This window comes from Zootermopsis nevadensis, unplaced genomic scaffold (genome assembly GCF_977971745.1).
Source record: "Zootermopsis nevadensis isolate Lab colony 2312 unplaced genomic scaffold, Znev_1.0 Znev_ptg000013l, whole genome shotgun sequence".
Taxonomy (NCBI): domain Eukaryota; kingdom Metazoa; phylum Arthropoda; class Insecta; order Blattodea; family Termopsidae; genus Zootermopsis; species Zootermopsis nevadensis.
Window position 1 is genome coordinate 12,264,623 of NW_028259145.1, and position 15,462 is coordinate 12,280,084.

The 15,462-nt window shown below is 37.1% G+C and overlaps 1 protein-coding gene across 1 annotated transcript in view; it reads right to left on the reverse strand.

Annotated features, from left to right (window-relative positions):
- Positions 1-14,713, reverse strand: part of LOC147873897 (phorbol ester/diacylglycerol-binding protein unc-13-like) — a 164,451-nt gene extending 149,738 nt beyond the window's left edge. The window contains exon 1 of the mRNA XM_087348642.1: positions 13,439-14,713. Within this exon, the coding sequence (XP_087204768.1) occupies positions 13,439-13,460 (22 nt within the window). The 5' untranslated portion in view covers positions 13,461-14,713. The remainder of the gene's footprint in view (positions 1-13,438) is intronic.
- Between the last annotated feature and the right edge of the window lie 749 nt (positions 14,714-15,462).

Consider the following 15,462-nt stretch of genomic DNA (forward strand, 5'->3'; position numbering starts at 1 on the left):
AAACTGAAGTGTTGTCAGCATAATAAAATAAAGACGGATGAGATGGATGCGATATGTAGCGCGTATGGAGAGATGAGCAATGCTTAGATAGTTTTGGTTAGAAAGCCTGAAGGAAAGATACCATTCGGAAGATTTAGGCATAGATGGTAAGATAATATTAAACAGGGTGGTAGGGAAATACGGTTGCAGAGCGGACTTCGTTCACCTGGCTCCGGATTGAGACCGAGGGCTCTTATAAACACGGTAATGAACGTTTCGGTTTCATAAAACACTATAATTTTTTTAAATATTTGAGCTTCTCAATTACTCTTTTCCATGGAGTTGCTTTAATTGGTGTTACTTTTGGATAGCCCTGTCGAACGTTCCATAGATCCGTGGGTTTTTTAAAAGTTTTAGAAATACATCGATGATAATCATGTATAGCATAGGGTCCTTTTTACAGAAAACAGCCCCGTCTAATACACAGTTAGTTTTCAGCGCTCTTTTGCACATGGTCATGCTAATGAGCATTAAGAGAGTCCACACAAGGTGTTAGAGTGCTGTGTACTGTACTAACAAGAGGTCTCGTCGGTGTGCGGAGTTAGGGTGTTCTTCCACGAGCAATTTAACTCAACTGTAAATATATTTACTTTGCGGATATTTAACGACTCTGTATCGGCCACAGAAGTTAATTACAGTCTAGTGAAATGAGGCAGGCATAATAAACGGCTGTATTCTACCGGGATTCTAAATATAAAAACAAACATTAAGATTTACTTAAGGTTTCCCTACTAACTTTTGTATGCATTTATCATCTCTCCCATACATGTTACATTTTTCAGCAATCTCATCCTCTTTAAAGTTGTTGCCCGAATAATATTCGGTAAAGTGTACAAATTACGAAGCTCTTCACTATTCATTGTTCTCAATAAACCTGTTACTGCTTCACCTTTAGGACCATACTGTTACCACTCTCAATCTATATACTTCATTTAAGCACTGATTTATTATCGACCTTACTCACTGATTCCGAATTCTGGATCGGTTTACCCATTACGTCTTGGATGTATGGAATACTCTGTTAGAATGCAAATCATACTACCCACCTACATCTGCATCAACAACCCTGAGATATACCGAAGTCATACATCCTACAAACATGTTTTCCAAGACAAGGTTTTTTTCTGTTTTCTTACATTGCCCTCGCATGAAACAACTCGGTAACACGCATCCAGTTAGTCACTAAATGCAACATGGAACTCCAAGGTTCATTACTGGGTTTATAAGAACTTGCAATGGGTCTGTACTATAAGCTGGTAAAATTCAAAGAAACTACTTAAGTATCTGTCTGACATTGTGGTAACAGTACCAGAAGATTGAACACCGTTGTTGCTAAAGCCACATGTTGGTCACGATCTGAACTTCTTTCATCCACGAACTGTTCTTTCATTATCCCATAAGATCCATTTTAATGTTACCCTCCCATCTAATTCCACATATTTCAAGTGAGCTTTTACTGAAAGTTTTCCTCATTAGAATTATTAATGTATTCCTTCCTTGCTCTATTCACACACACACACACTTACATATGCACTCAAACACATTGTAACCCCAATAAAAATCATAAGTTTGAAAATTTTATAGAAGTTCAAAAATTATAATACGTGTAGATTTTATAATGTGTTCATGCTCTTTAAGGAAGAGATATTTTAATTATCAAGGATTGTTTGTTACGCCTACTCAGTACTTGTTCTATGCGTTAGCGTATTACCAGTTCTGTAACACTTTAATTTGATAGAAGAACTTTCATATTTTTCTTTGTATGATTGCGCAAGCATAAAAGTCTAATGAAAATAAAATTATTTGTAATTAAAACAACCTTCATTATGCAAAACTTCAAATCTATCTTTCTGTCTCCCTAAGCTTTATACAAACGCCTCCTCTAAGTCAGAAGTGTCAGAAACTGAAAGTATAACTTCTTCCATGTTGATAGCGTCTTTTTATTTGTTTAGGTCTTCAGGCGTTTCTCCAATCATGTTGTCAGAGTGAAGGGGCAAAGTTTGGAAAGACTGTGTTGCATCTGCTACTACTACTGCTTTACTGCTATGACGTCAGAGAATCCCTCCTAAATATCACCATCAAAGCTGAGATTAAGGAAGAATTAAGAAGAGCTAACGCAGCTAAGCCTTGAGAATTAGTTATCTTGATTGAACTAATATTTTCTGACGCCTACATAACAAATCAGCTGTCATCAAATGTTTTACTCAGAACCTGTCAGTCTTTGAATTTCCTTATTATAATAAAGTAAAACCTTAAGGCAGGGACCGGTGGCGAGCTCTTGTGAACACTTTAATGAACTTCTGGGTTGTGTGAGAGATGGTAAATTTCTTAACTTGCTGAGCGACTGTTAACTTCTGTACTTCACGAAATTAATAAAAACAGCAAAAGGCGACAGAAAGTAAAAGGGCAACTGGTTTTACTTTTCTAAAACTTAAAATATAAATTAACATTCCTGTTTCGTAACTTATGTGACCGCTGAATGTTTTCTTTGTTGGTTTTACATAGTTAACATTCAGTGTAAAGGTAGAAGTGAATTTACAACGCTTACAGAAGAGTTATGTGATTGCCGATCTAGAACGAGATCTGCACAGTTTGCATCAATGTATTCGTTAGTTATTTGCTTTAAAATACGCAGTCTATATTTAACAATGTTCCTCTTTAAAAAGACGATGTTTTCATTCTTATAAATGGCGATAGAAGGAACTATTCTATATTTGCTGCATTATTTTAAACATAAGCTAACCCTCTTACACTCTTGCATCCTCCTTTTCTTCTTATGAAGAAACTTGCATTAATTTTAATTACAGTCTTGAGCATTCCGTGTAGGCCGCAATTCGCTCGGGACTGACGGACGTCTCTTCTAGCGTCGTTTCCGTTTTATACGCGTCTGTGGACGAGACGTATCCAGTCTCTTCTGTCTTCTTACAATCTTTCCTTTTCAATTTATTTCAAGCTATTTGTCTCTTTCTTGATATCTTCTAGTACCGGCCTGAACTTTTTTTTTGCTTTGTCCTATCGGTGTATTTAAATCTTACTCCTAAAGCCCTATTCGGTATTATTTGTCTATATGTTAATTGTACATGTACAAACGACTTGCATTCCTTTTCTTATAACCCAATTAACATATTTCATACTCCAGTTCCTTCTTTTAAAATTTTAATCCTATTTCCCTTCTTATTTTTCTCCCTCGGTGCTTTACAGAAATATACCATTTCTTGGATTTTACTTAACTATCTATTCGTAAGAGTAGGTGTTTCGGTGTTAAATATTTACTTCATAAATATGTCAGCGTATGGGCCTGTGCCCATTGTTCCTTAGTCATAACTGTAAAATTCAATGGTAATTAATTAGCTGAATAATACGAAATTATATCAACTTTCTTACTTACTTATATTCGAAAGTTCCCCGGATACAAACTCTGCAAAAATAATATCGTCCGACTTAATACCAGTCTTTCTTTGGTACTTCATAAAATATCTTTGAAGCAGGAAGCGAAATATTTATAAATGACAATAATTCGCAGCATCTTACTTGTAAACCTCATCTCGCCAAAGGGGCTAGCGTGAAAGGTCACAGTCCACTCGTCTATTTTCTCAACTCCTACGACCTTCTTTGGAGGCGGCAGGAGTCACGCTGAAATCAATTATTGACGTGTGCATGTCCGTACAATCATGCATGCGGATCGGAGATACAGCTCTGGTTAAAATTGCACTGTGCACTATGCACATATTGAAGGTATTTGAATTATTAAAATTCAGGTTCAGTTTTCGTGAATTAAATTTTGGAAATACTTGCTGTTTTTTCAGTTTAGTATATTCTATCTTCCCGTTTCTTAAATACAATTTTAAGATAAATACAATTTTAATGTGATTTTATAACTCATATCTAAAGGAAATAATGTGAATGGCGGTATTTCAACTACAAAGGTTATATAGGATCATAATTTAATGTTATTATAAAACCAGCCTAGTGTCAAAGTGGACGGAAATAAACCCTTTTTCTGTTGAATAGCAATACAGTTTATTGCAGTTATTTTTGGAAATTGCATTTAAATTATAAAATTTATAAAATTTCTCTTTAAACTACATAAAATGAGAAAACGTCTTCATGACTACTGAAGCCCGATTCCTGTCAAACGCATGAACACAAAACCGAGCGCCAGATTCCATAATCTAACCAAACGCAGACTTCGCTGGACCCCACCATAGACGACACTATAGCCTTGTTTGCATCTCTTACTCCCAGAGTCACCATCGTGACAATGGTGATTCTTCTGCATCGCACGAAGGGAGCACTTGTCGAGTAAATCGTGACTGAAAATATGCTCATGAATGCGGAGCAGCTAAAGATATAGATTAAGGAGGTTGTGGCCTACTTAAAGGGATTGTCACATGATTACTCTGAAGAGACGGGCGATAACCAATTTTCAGAACTGTCGCTTCTAAGGCAATAACTGGACCCTGCAGTAAGACTACAATCCACTTCATATCATCACAACCTGTTTCTCTTAGGACCATATTTATTTCAGAATACTTCTTTCGTCTCTGTCTGAGTCTATTTAAGGTATTATGACACAAAAGTAACTTTTTGTTTTTGGTTTACTGAATGGATTTGTTATTTTGCCTCCACTGCCGACGCAGACGTTTTACTTAATCGTGTTTAGAACACGAGGCTTGGAAAAATATGAACACGTAGATCAGTCGTTGTCAGCACTGATTTAATATATTACGTATAAGAATAACAAAAATATGCCTTCAGATTTAAATCGTTTTTGAAGCACTGCGAAATTTTAAAATTGCTATAAATTGTTCACCTTAACCTTTTCTAATGACGCTTAAGTTTAACGTTTAGTCTAAAAACATTCAGGGTCATTTGTCAGTTATATAACTCTTTCTATGTGTGCTGAGCAGAATATTTTATTACTGACTTCCATCCCACCTTAGCTTTCAGGCACCATACTGGAACCCCCCTCCCCTCGGTGTAATTGGGAAACTGGAGGGCTTGGAGGTGGCATAACATGGTGGATGCTATGGGTTTGGATGTCTGGTGACAGTGGGCGGGGAGCGTCGACGGCGAAAGGAATTTGTCTCATCTGTGGTGAATTAGGAAATGCCACTCACATATTGTTGGAATGCCGCGAAACAGATGTACGGGGACAATAATATTGGGCAGCTAAGCCCAAGTAACATGAAAAGACTGAAATGTTACACAATGGCTATTATTGGCAAAGAAGTTAGAAGATGTACGCGTAGTCTTAACAATTGCGGCGCGTCCGTCAGAATTTGGCCTGTGATGTTTGTGCCTGACACCAGTTACTAGATTTTTGTAAGATTTGAGGTTTTCACAGCGGTGAGTATGAAGATTTCTGTCTTCTGGGTTGTTACGCCGTGTAGTATGGTCGATGTTTACCAACGTTTCAGAGGTCATTGCACTGATGACGGAGGCAGCATGACCTTGGAATTTCCCGGGTGGGGATTCCTTCGCTACAGTCTCGAATACACAAATGAAAGTAGGTCTTCATGTCATCCGATTTCTACCAAAATCGAAATATTAATACATCAACAAATTTTAATACCTTTCAAATATAAAATTTAGTAGAAATCTTCAGACGTTCCAGAGCTTCGAAACTTTTGTTGCGATGGCTCTTAATTAAATGTTTTTTCCATATCCAAGCACGATAAAATAATCAAATCGTGAAATCAAATTAAAGTAAAATTTTAGCCAGTATTTGTCGTGTCTGATTATCTAAAAATGTCGTGTGATATTGTAATATGTCCGGAACGTCATTTCTGTCTGGGTTGATTTCTAGGAGAATGTGTAAAATATATAGAGCAAAAAACTGTTAGTGTTCCGTCCTTCGTCGCTAGGCAACAGTGTTCGCTTTAATGAATACCCAAGCTTATTTCCATGTGGTAACATGGCGGTAAGTGATATAAAACGTATACCATGTGATATCGTTCATTTGTTTACCCTATAATTTAGTATTTGTTTATTGTAGCTGATTAATTATCATGCGTAATTAAGGAGCTGAAGTGCCTTGTTACTGTCTGAGATTATCTTTTATATGAGTTTATTAAAGGCCCATACGTATGATTAATCTGACTTAATGTCGTATACGTAGTTACAAGTATTATTTCAGTACAATTAAGTTTAAAACAAACTGACGAATATGCATGATACAATAAGTAAACAATTTCTTATTTCACTAGAATTTATTTTGATAAAATTTCCATCAAATATGTTAATAATATTAAAAGCATTACACATTTCGCGCACAGTCAGTGAGAAAATATTTGCATTGGCCTCGCATTACTCTCGAACGACTCAGAATCGATATACATTTGGCCAGTTGATTGCTAGTCAATAACCCCAAGACACCAGTCGTGTGAAAATCTGTGGGACCGCCGCTTCTATTACCAACATTAGAATTCTTGAATGTCTGGTTACAGATCTTCTCAAGATTTGCAGCTGTTTTGAATATGTTTCTTTGTATAATGTAAAATAACAGCACAGCAATAATGAGACATATATATTTACTGTGCTATTTGACAGCAACTTCTGTGAAACTTAGAAGGGAAATTGATTTAATTATAGGCTTTTAAAAGTTTGTAAACGTTTCAGTTTTCGTATGTCGGGAACAATGTATACTAGGGGAAATTAGTTTCAGAAATAAACAAGATTTTTATTCTAAATCAGGCGAATGAAAATGAACTGAAGGGCTATTCTATTATGAAAATTAAATTCCAGAGGACCTCTGCATCGTAAACATTTCGATAAACTATATAAAATAAAATAAATGTAAATAACCAATGCAAATTTTATCTGTTAATATAATAAAAACCGCGAGCACTGAATAAATAAAATACTCTTTCATACATGTCGGAAAAACAATGGAAGAACGTTTTAGCACTGAACAACCGCGCAAATATTCAAAATATTTTTTAAAAAAACAGGTCCAGGTTTTGTTCTTCAAATTTGCTGTGTAGCAACCATTATTTTATCTTTTAATAACAGAAATTACAGAACACCAATAAACGAAAGGAATTATTTTTTTGTCTGGTCGCCTAATTATATATATTTGTATTAGACATATAACATATACATAATCATGATTACTTCCTTTGGGATTAAATATAGGATCCCACGACACAAAGCTGAATGTCTTGTCTCTTGTCAGTTTCAACATTGCTCCTCAGACGTACATTCCTTCTCTATTACACCACATCACCTGCTAACAAATTTCGTGGCGTTGCGGTTGGAATTATGATTGTTCAATTAGCTTAGTCAAACACGTGGGTCGATTCCAGCAGCGATGATTGTATATTTATCTTCACTACACACCTTGAACAGCTGTGGGTTTCGTTCAAGTCCCTATCCACTGAGCACTTAGGGCCCTTTCCCAGATAATGAAGACGTCTCGAGCTTGTAACTCATATCTTACTTCCATGTGAAATAAGTGTTAAACTTTCTTGTAACTCTAGTCTCCGTCCCACATGACCGTTAATGTTATAGTTCGTACATGGTTTAGTTTCCGCAGGTTTGCCGCAGGTACACGTGATTGTTAGACTCAATGCAGTTAATGATTTATAACAGTCTCGAAACATCCATCACTGTTACCATATAACTCACAGCAAATTATAACGTCGAAATGGTTTATTATGGTTAGTGACGTATTCTGAATTTGCAATAAAATGCTTAATTTCTTGTTTACGGACTATTTGTAATTTACTCAAATGTCATAAAACGGCGTTATTGAGGCAAAAAACGGATGTTCTAACAAATTTCTTTGTGCAGTGTCTACTCTGAATCGGTCGATTGTTTTTTTTTCACTGCTTACAATGAATAGGCCTATGTGTTATAGTGACAACGATTTAGATTTGTTTTCGGAAAACTCAGCCCAGTTACTGGGTACCTTAACTGAAGGTTATCTTGATTTTATTTGGTCTTTCCGACTTCCTGTAAATTCTGTAACTATGTAATGATCATTCACAAACATACTGTCACCTTATTTGACACTATACATTGTTCGCAGTTGAGTAAATTCGTCGTTAAATAATCTATTATTACGTATGTCACACAAAGAATATGTACAATTCTGGGGCTGTTTTTGTTATATCGTAAAGATAAACAGCATGTAGGTACTGGCGACAGTAAAAATAAAATGGTGGAATTTTGATCAACAAAAGAAATACGACTATGATGATGATGAGGAATTGTCTGTGATTACTCTAGTTCTTACACGGGTCAACCGAGAATCGAATGCAAATCCCAGTGACGAAACTTCATCCCTCTAGCCAATTGCATCCGAATAATTTTTCTTTCAGGTCGATTGAATGCAATTCATGATGACGTCATCGTTCATGTCTCAGAGACCTGTAGAAACTATTAGACTATCTCAAAAGACTTATCGTATTTTTAGACGAAATCCATATTTATCTATTTTAAGTCATGGGTTCATTCAAGGCATATGTGGTCTGTCTATTCGTATTTCTTAATTTATTCTATGCCATCTTTTAAGATCCATCGGTTCTTTTTATGGACCATTCTCTCTTCGCGCTGTTAATGGAAGGTATTTCTTTGAGCGGATCTATTCCCTTGTTGCATGAGCTTCGGTATATAATGTAAAGATGGTCGTTATAGAATTGTAACACGCAGTCATTCCACATCCTTAATTTACCGCTGGCTGGCAGCATGTGTTGCCCAAACCAAAAAGTCATGGGGCGGTGAATTCCAGTGAAGGACGCTAACGAGTTGTAAAGTGCAAGCAAGTGCTTCTTCTTTGTGTCGCGACTACTCTGCGTGTGTTTAAAAAGAAATAATACTATAGACCTTGGCAAAAAAAATGTTCCTTTGTAGAACAAACAAAATATCTAGAGATAAATTTTTGATTCATGGAGGTTTTCATTGTCGTCAGACCGAGAATTGGGACCTCATGATGAGGCAGAAATTTGCGACGAGACATTTAAATGTTGATGGAAGAATTTAACATGAATAAAACCATTACTGTATAAAGCTTGGGGTATAAATGGAATTATACAATTTTAGTACTTCAGTGAATAAGCAAAAGTGAAATTTTAGGCTCCATCCGAAGCGTTAAAGGCAATTGCATAGCAGACGCTACCTTTCCTCCTTCCTCCTTCACCCCACTTCCTCACCCCGCAAGTCAAGATTACAGTCGCAAACAGTACGTGAAATTTGACGTAGTATTCAAACAAGATACTAGATAAAATTTTCTAGGCCCACTTTCTATCTTTCTATCGATATGCTCAGACTACTTCAATTCATAATTATATAAGTACGAAATATACTGTTTTTGTGATAAATTTGCACTAGTGTAGATTTATAGCATCTTAAATCTGTCACACGTATCACCAAAAATTCACAATGCCGTTCTTAATTGTTAAGCCACCTCCAAATGTTTCGTACATATGTATACATGTACGTATTTCTATGATACACCATCATGCAGAATTTCAAGTCTACATACAAGTCATTAATCATTTGTTATATCTAACGAGCACTAAATTTATATTTCAAGCGGTCTCCAGATTTTGCATTATGTAAAAAGCAAACAGAATTATGGTTAAATATTATCTTATAATTTTGAACTGTAAGTAAAAGTAACGAGGAATAACATCAGTGGCATGGAGCAACTTAAAGTGTCGTCTTAACTAACTCCATGGAGCATAATTGTTATTAAGAAGCTGACAGTACACTCAGCTGGTCAAGAAATTCCCCGCATTTAATGGAACCATGAAGTTCATTTTCTTGTTTGCAAGTCAGAAAACTGTCCCTATCCTGAGCCAAATATACACTCAATGCCCTCTATCCTCTTTCTTGAAGATCTTTTTTAATATTATAATTCCATCAACCCCTAGATAAATTGGTGCCTTCCATTCAGGTTTTTCTTAAACTGAAGTTTTCCATTAATTTTTAATCGCTCCTATCTGTGCCACATGACCCGCCCATCTAACCCTCCTTGATGTGGTCATCCCAATAGAAGTGCATTTGATAAAGCTCTTCAGTTTTCATCAACTTCCTATTACTTACTTCCTCTTACATCTAAATATTCGCAACGACCTGTTCTCAAACACCCCCCCCCCCCTAATCTTATGTTTTCCCGTCAATGTAAAAAACTAGGCAGTACACTCGTAAAACTTATGATTAATTATTCATAAATGATAAAATAATTAGTCGAGATATCATTTAAATGCTGTTATTTCTGTACTTTATTCTCACATTTATGAATGTCATCTACAAAGGAAAATCAGACAAAATACGTAGTTAACATTTAAATGTGCCTAAAGGAAACGTAAGACAACTTTTATTAAGGCTTGAGAGAAGTACTAACTGGTGTTGGGAGAGATTGCACTACAACTAATTAATAACTAGTTTCCCAAATAAGAGCAGAACTAGGTTGCTAACTGGGTGACTGGTAGGTGCTGAGATTTTATCTCTTCGCCCGTGTGTCCAGACCAGCTATGAAGCCCACTCAGCTCCACCGAGTGCCAATCTGTTAATGATTTGAGCTGTACGTCAACTCCCCACACGTCTCTGTGGCGTTCTACCAATAAAAGCACTATACCAGAAATTTATAAAGATCCAGAAAAACTTTAAACGTGTAACTGACATGTATCAAAAATGAGATTTAAATATTTCACGACCTTGTATAGTCTCGTACACAACCTACCAACGTTTCGAAATTCTCATGGCGAAGTAAAGATGGAAGCATCACGTTTCTTCGAAATGTTGATAAACACCTACATTAACACACAACACAACCCACTATACCAGAAAACACTGTACAATACGAGAAATGTTTCTGTACATGACTGACTCAGTCGTATTAGTTATCTTGTGATTGCTCTTACGGTTATAAAATATGTATATATGACATAACTGTTCCTCAGTAGCAGAAAACTTTGCCCTTCTCCTACTACCTAATTCCCGAATTACATATACGTATGAGTTATATAACGACAACCAAATTTAATTTTATCTTTTCAAATTCTACAACTATTTTTTTTCAAAAAGATCGTGTAACTGTGTAGCATAAGAATTAATCTGCACATTCCAGTAATTTGGCGGTCCTGACTGAACGATCTGGCTGATCTTTGAACTCAGATCTAGAAATTATCGTATTGCTAAACTCACAACTAATTCTAAATGTGTTTGGTAAATAGCCAAACTAAGATTGTCGTGTCTTCAACAAAATATGATTTATCAAACATTCACTATTTAATTCATCTAACCCACAGAAACCAGAAATAGTGACTTGTATTATGGCTATAAACACACAAATCTTGACGAAATCATTTCATTCTTACATGCAACCAACATCTTGTCTGATCTCCTTTATCACTAGCACAGAAAAATCAAAATATTGATTCTGTCACATATCAACTAAATATCCAATATAATTTTGGGAACCTCCAACTGACGTTTAATTTTCATCTCCTACTGAACAGTTTGCCTGCCCATGCTTTATATTATAATCGAATACAAACGATAATGGCCTCAGAGACTGATTTTGTGCCTAACTTCAAAGTTTCAGTAATCGATCTCAGTTAATGGCAGTTGCAATATACCATAATTACAGTTTACCAAACTTATTATTTACTGACGGATAAACTACGTACGTAAGTAATTATACAACTGGTTTAAATATAAAGATTGTTGTCTTCTGGAACGTTTCGCCGTGTAGTCTGATACAAACTGCCCATCGTGCCAGAGACGCTTATTACCTCTGATGACTGAGGCAGTAAGAACCTGTGAAACATCTGTCAATCTCTACAAAACTACAGGGCGCAACATCCCAGAAAGTAGTCATCACCAAGAGTACCTGAAATCTCGCCTTCAACTAAACATGTTAATGGGTGTTTGATACGTATGGATGTTAGAGACGCAATTATATTTGCTGTCCAGATTTTCACACCCTTTTCGTTGACGTGTAACAAAATCGGACAAGGGGGCAATTTTCTTCTGAAATTTTTACAATTGTGTTAAGGATTGATGATAATGTAATCCGATCTCAAAACTTGTAAGGAGAATTACATAAAAGTAGTGTGGTTTTGTTAGAAGCTGGCCTACTAAACTGTAAAAAGTTTTGAGTGAAGAAATATTCGTTTACAACCAGAAGTACTTTTCCCATTTCACATTCTGGTGCTTCCATCATGTTGTTATTGTGGATTGTATGAAACTAAGAAACACGAGTTTGGGGTGGCCTCCAACGGAATAAAATTCGTAATAAATTTTGTGAAAATCTGTCAATTGTTTCAAGAGACGAAAGGGGATACGCACACAAAATGGTGATTCCAAAATTCTACTCTTCTTTAACAAAGAGAAGTAGTCTCAAAACGACTTGAAAATATAGAAAAAGGCCTCTAACGGAATATCAACACGCATGACCATCTCGGATTAGAATATTTCATTTATTATTGGTTAAAATAAACCTGTGGTTTAAATATCATGCACTGTCCATAATGGTATTGCGTACAGATCTACCGCGCGGTCTGAGGTATCATGCTTGGGACCGGCGATACGGTGGTTCGAGTCTCGGGGGAGAAGAAATTTTCTCATGAGATTTTCGACCCGTGTATGGGACCGGTGCCAACCCAGTATCGTGAGGAAATTGGGGAGCTACAATTGGTAGCGTTATCCGGTCAGGAAAGCTAGCAATGGCTGGGGGTTCGTCGTGCTGACCACACGTCACCCTATATCTGGTTGGATGATCGTTCACCTCTGCTTAGGCATGTGAACGTGAGGCCAGCAGTCAAGCTAGTCGGCTTTGGCTCTTGCATTAAATGCAAAATACAGCTGCGACGACAGTCATAAACTAAAGTAAATTGCATTCAGATAAATCATCACTTACGCAGTTTTGTACCTAAACTTTTAAATTTGGCGCCCCAGACAGACCCATCTACAGCTCATTACCAGGGCCAGATTTACAGTTGTGGTAGGCCTCGGGACAATCAAAATGTGGAGTCCCCTGTCAGTACAAAACAAATTTAGGTTATGTTGCAATTGCTTATAAATAAACGATAATTAAGTATAAATCAGTATTATGCAACCGGTTTCCGGCGATGGTTAATTACCTGGACGCTCTTCGCAGTACAAAATGGAATTTTATGGAGGCCTGTTTTGTGAAAGCCCCATGGCAACTGCCACGGTTTCTCCCTCTTAAATTAGACTCCTCTTTCCAAAACATATTATAAATCACAAGCCAAGTAAACACAGCAGGTGAAATCTTGCGTAACTATTCCAGCGTTACTCAAGATCATTTGCCGCAGTCTGTTTCTTTCAACAGAAATAAGAAATGAACTTTTCTTGTCAAATTGGCACCTTCAAGAAATATAGCACACATACTAATTTGACTGAATATGCGTTTAAGTTGTCCTACCTGTCACGCTGAGCAGGGACATGATCAGATGTCTCGTAGTTTCAGTAACAAAATAACTGCAGAAATCACCAGAGAGTTAATCCTTTTTAAGGCAGTCTTCTTCTTCAACTTGTTTGATTTTTCTTGTTTTATTACGAAACAACACCAACAACTAAAATTACTGTGGAAATCACATTTTCGCAGATCGGTACTGCTGCTTTGGATGGTAAAAATACAGGCGGTGATTTACGTTGTAGTGGGGAAATGCAGCTCCTTGTTCAGTGGGTAACGACGCACGGACACACACGCGACGCCGCGTACATCGTGATACCACCAGAGCACGACTTGAAGCAGACGACACACTACTATTCACCACTAGCACACACACGTAACAGCAACAGCAAGCCGCCATGTTGCAATGAGGGGCAACCGACGGCGACTGGAACACCAGTGACGTCATTGCCATGGCAACGTCCCCCTCCCCCTTCCCTCCTACTAGCACTCACTCTCTAACCACCGTCTTTTTCCCACTACCCCCGGCTTTCTCACTAGTTTCAGCAGCGCCTTCACCCCGCATCTCAATGTGCTACTAGATAGGCAGCTCAGCTCTACACGCACCTTGCTACCCCTGGAAGATACAACCGGCCACACACTGCACACACCATCATAACCCAGACTGTCATTGCAATACAGCACCAATCGTAGCAGTCAGGGAAACCAAAACAGTGTTCTTATGACGGTCAGCATTTGATATATTCGTGGCCCTATCATGCACTCTCTTCCCCTAACCCCTCCTATTGATTACTGCTACCAAGAGAGCGAACGAGAGAGGTAGAATCCATTCCAACATACTTTTACTCCCCATGCATGTCCCCGTAATCAATAAAAGCTATATTACCGTGCGCCTAGTACGTAGTTTCCCCGCTTTACAGAGACGACGACAAAGCCTGTCTTAGTGCCATCTAGTGACAGACTCTTTAAGTTATAAGAAAGTTGTGACGCACGTCTGGATGCTAATTGGGTGCATAAGATACGCCTCCCCGTTACATACGTCCCTGTCGGTACCTGCTGCATAAAGTCTGCAGTAGCCGCTTGCAGCTGTGGATTACTCCGTATAAACAATCCTAATCACCATGACACATACACATTATATTTATTTTGCAGTTTATTAGCTGCAGAGCCGGACGAGAGATAGTACAATACAGGCATACTTCGGAGATATTACAATAAAACGACGCACACGAATATTTTGGTTTCCCAGTGCATATAAAAGTTGTTTACACTATACTATAGTCTATTAAGTGTGCAATAGCATTATGTTTAAAGAACAATGTAATACCTTAATTAAAAAAATACTTTATTGCTAAAAAAATGTGACACAGACACATGGAGCACATGCTGTTGGAAAAATGGCGCCGATAGACTTGCTCGACGCAGGGTTGCCACAAACCTTAAATTTGTAAAAAGAAAAAACCGCAATATCTGCGAAGCGCAATAAAACTACGTATGCCTGTAATTCAAATCGAGATGAATCAAAAATGTATTTGGAGGATGTGATCGTTGTCCGTTTAACTTGCCATTCCCATGTGTTGTGATGAACCTTCGTGTTCCATTATAACCGATAGTTTATACTTACGAAATTTGTGCAATTGTCGGCTGTAACAGCTTTTAGAACCATTGTCAATGGTCTCGTAGATGGTTAGTGAATATAAAACTTTCGCGTTGCATAAATTGGTAGGCAGTGTCTGCCTGTCTGTTCATGTTTCACTTCCGAAACTTCGTAACGGATTTTTACGAAATTTTGTGTTGGTGTTCAACATTAAAAGTTGTTATACGAAATTAATTTTTGCCCTTGTCGGTCCAATTCTTAACTTTACGTGAAACTCAAATCGAACTGTATCAGTATCAGAAACGTCTCATCATAAAATATGTACATAGCAGCCAAATATGTATCTTATTATGGTTCACAACATTGATTTTAAACATGTTCTGATGTTGAAAATATTCAGCGAAATTCAAGGTAACAAAATTCTGTTTCAGACTAT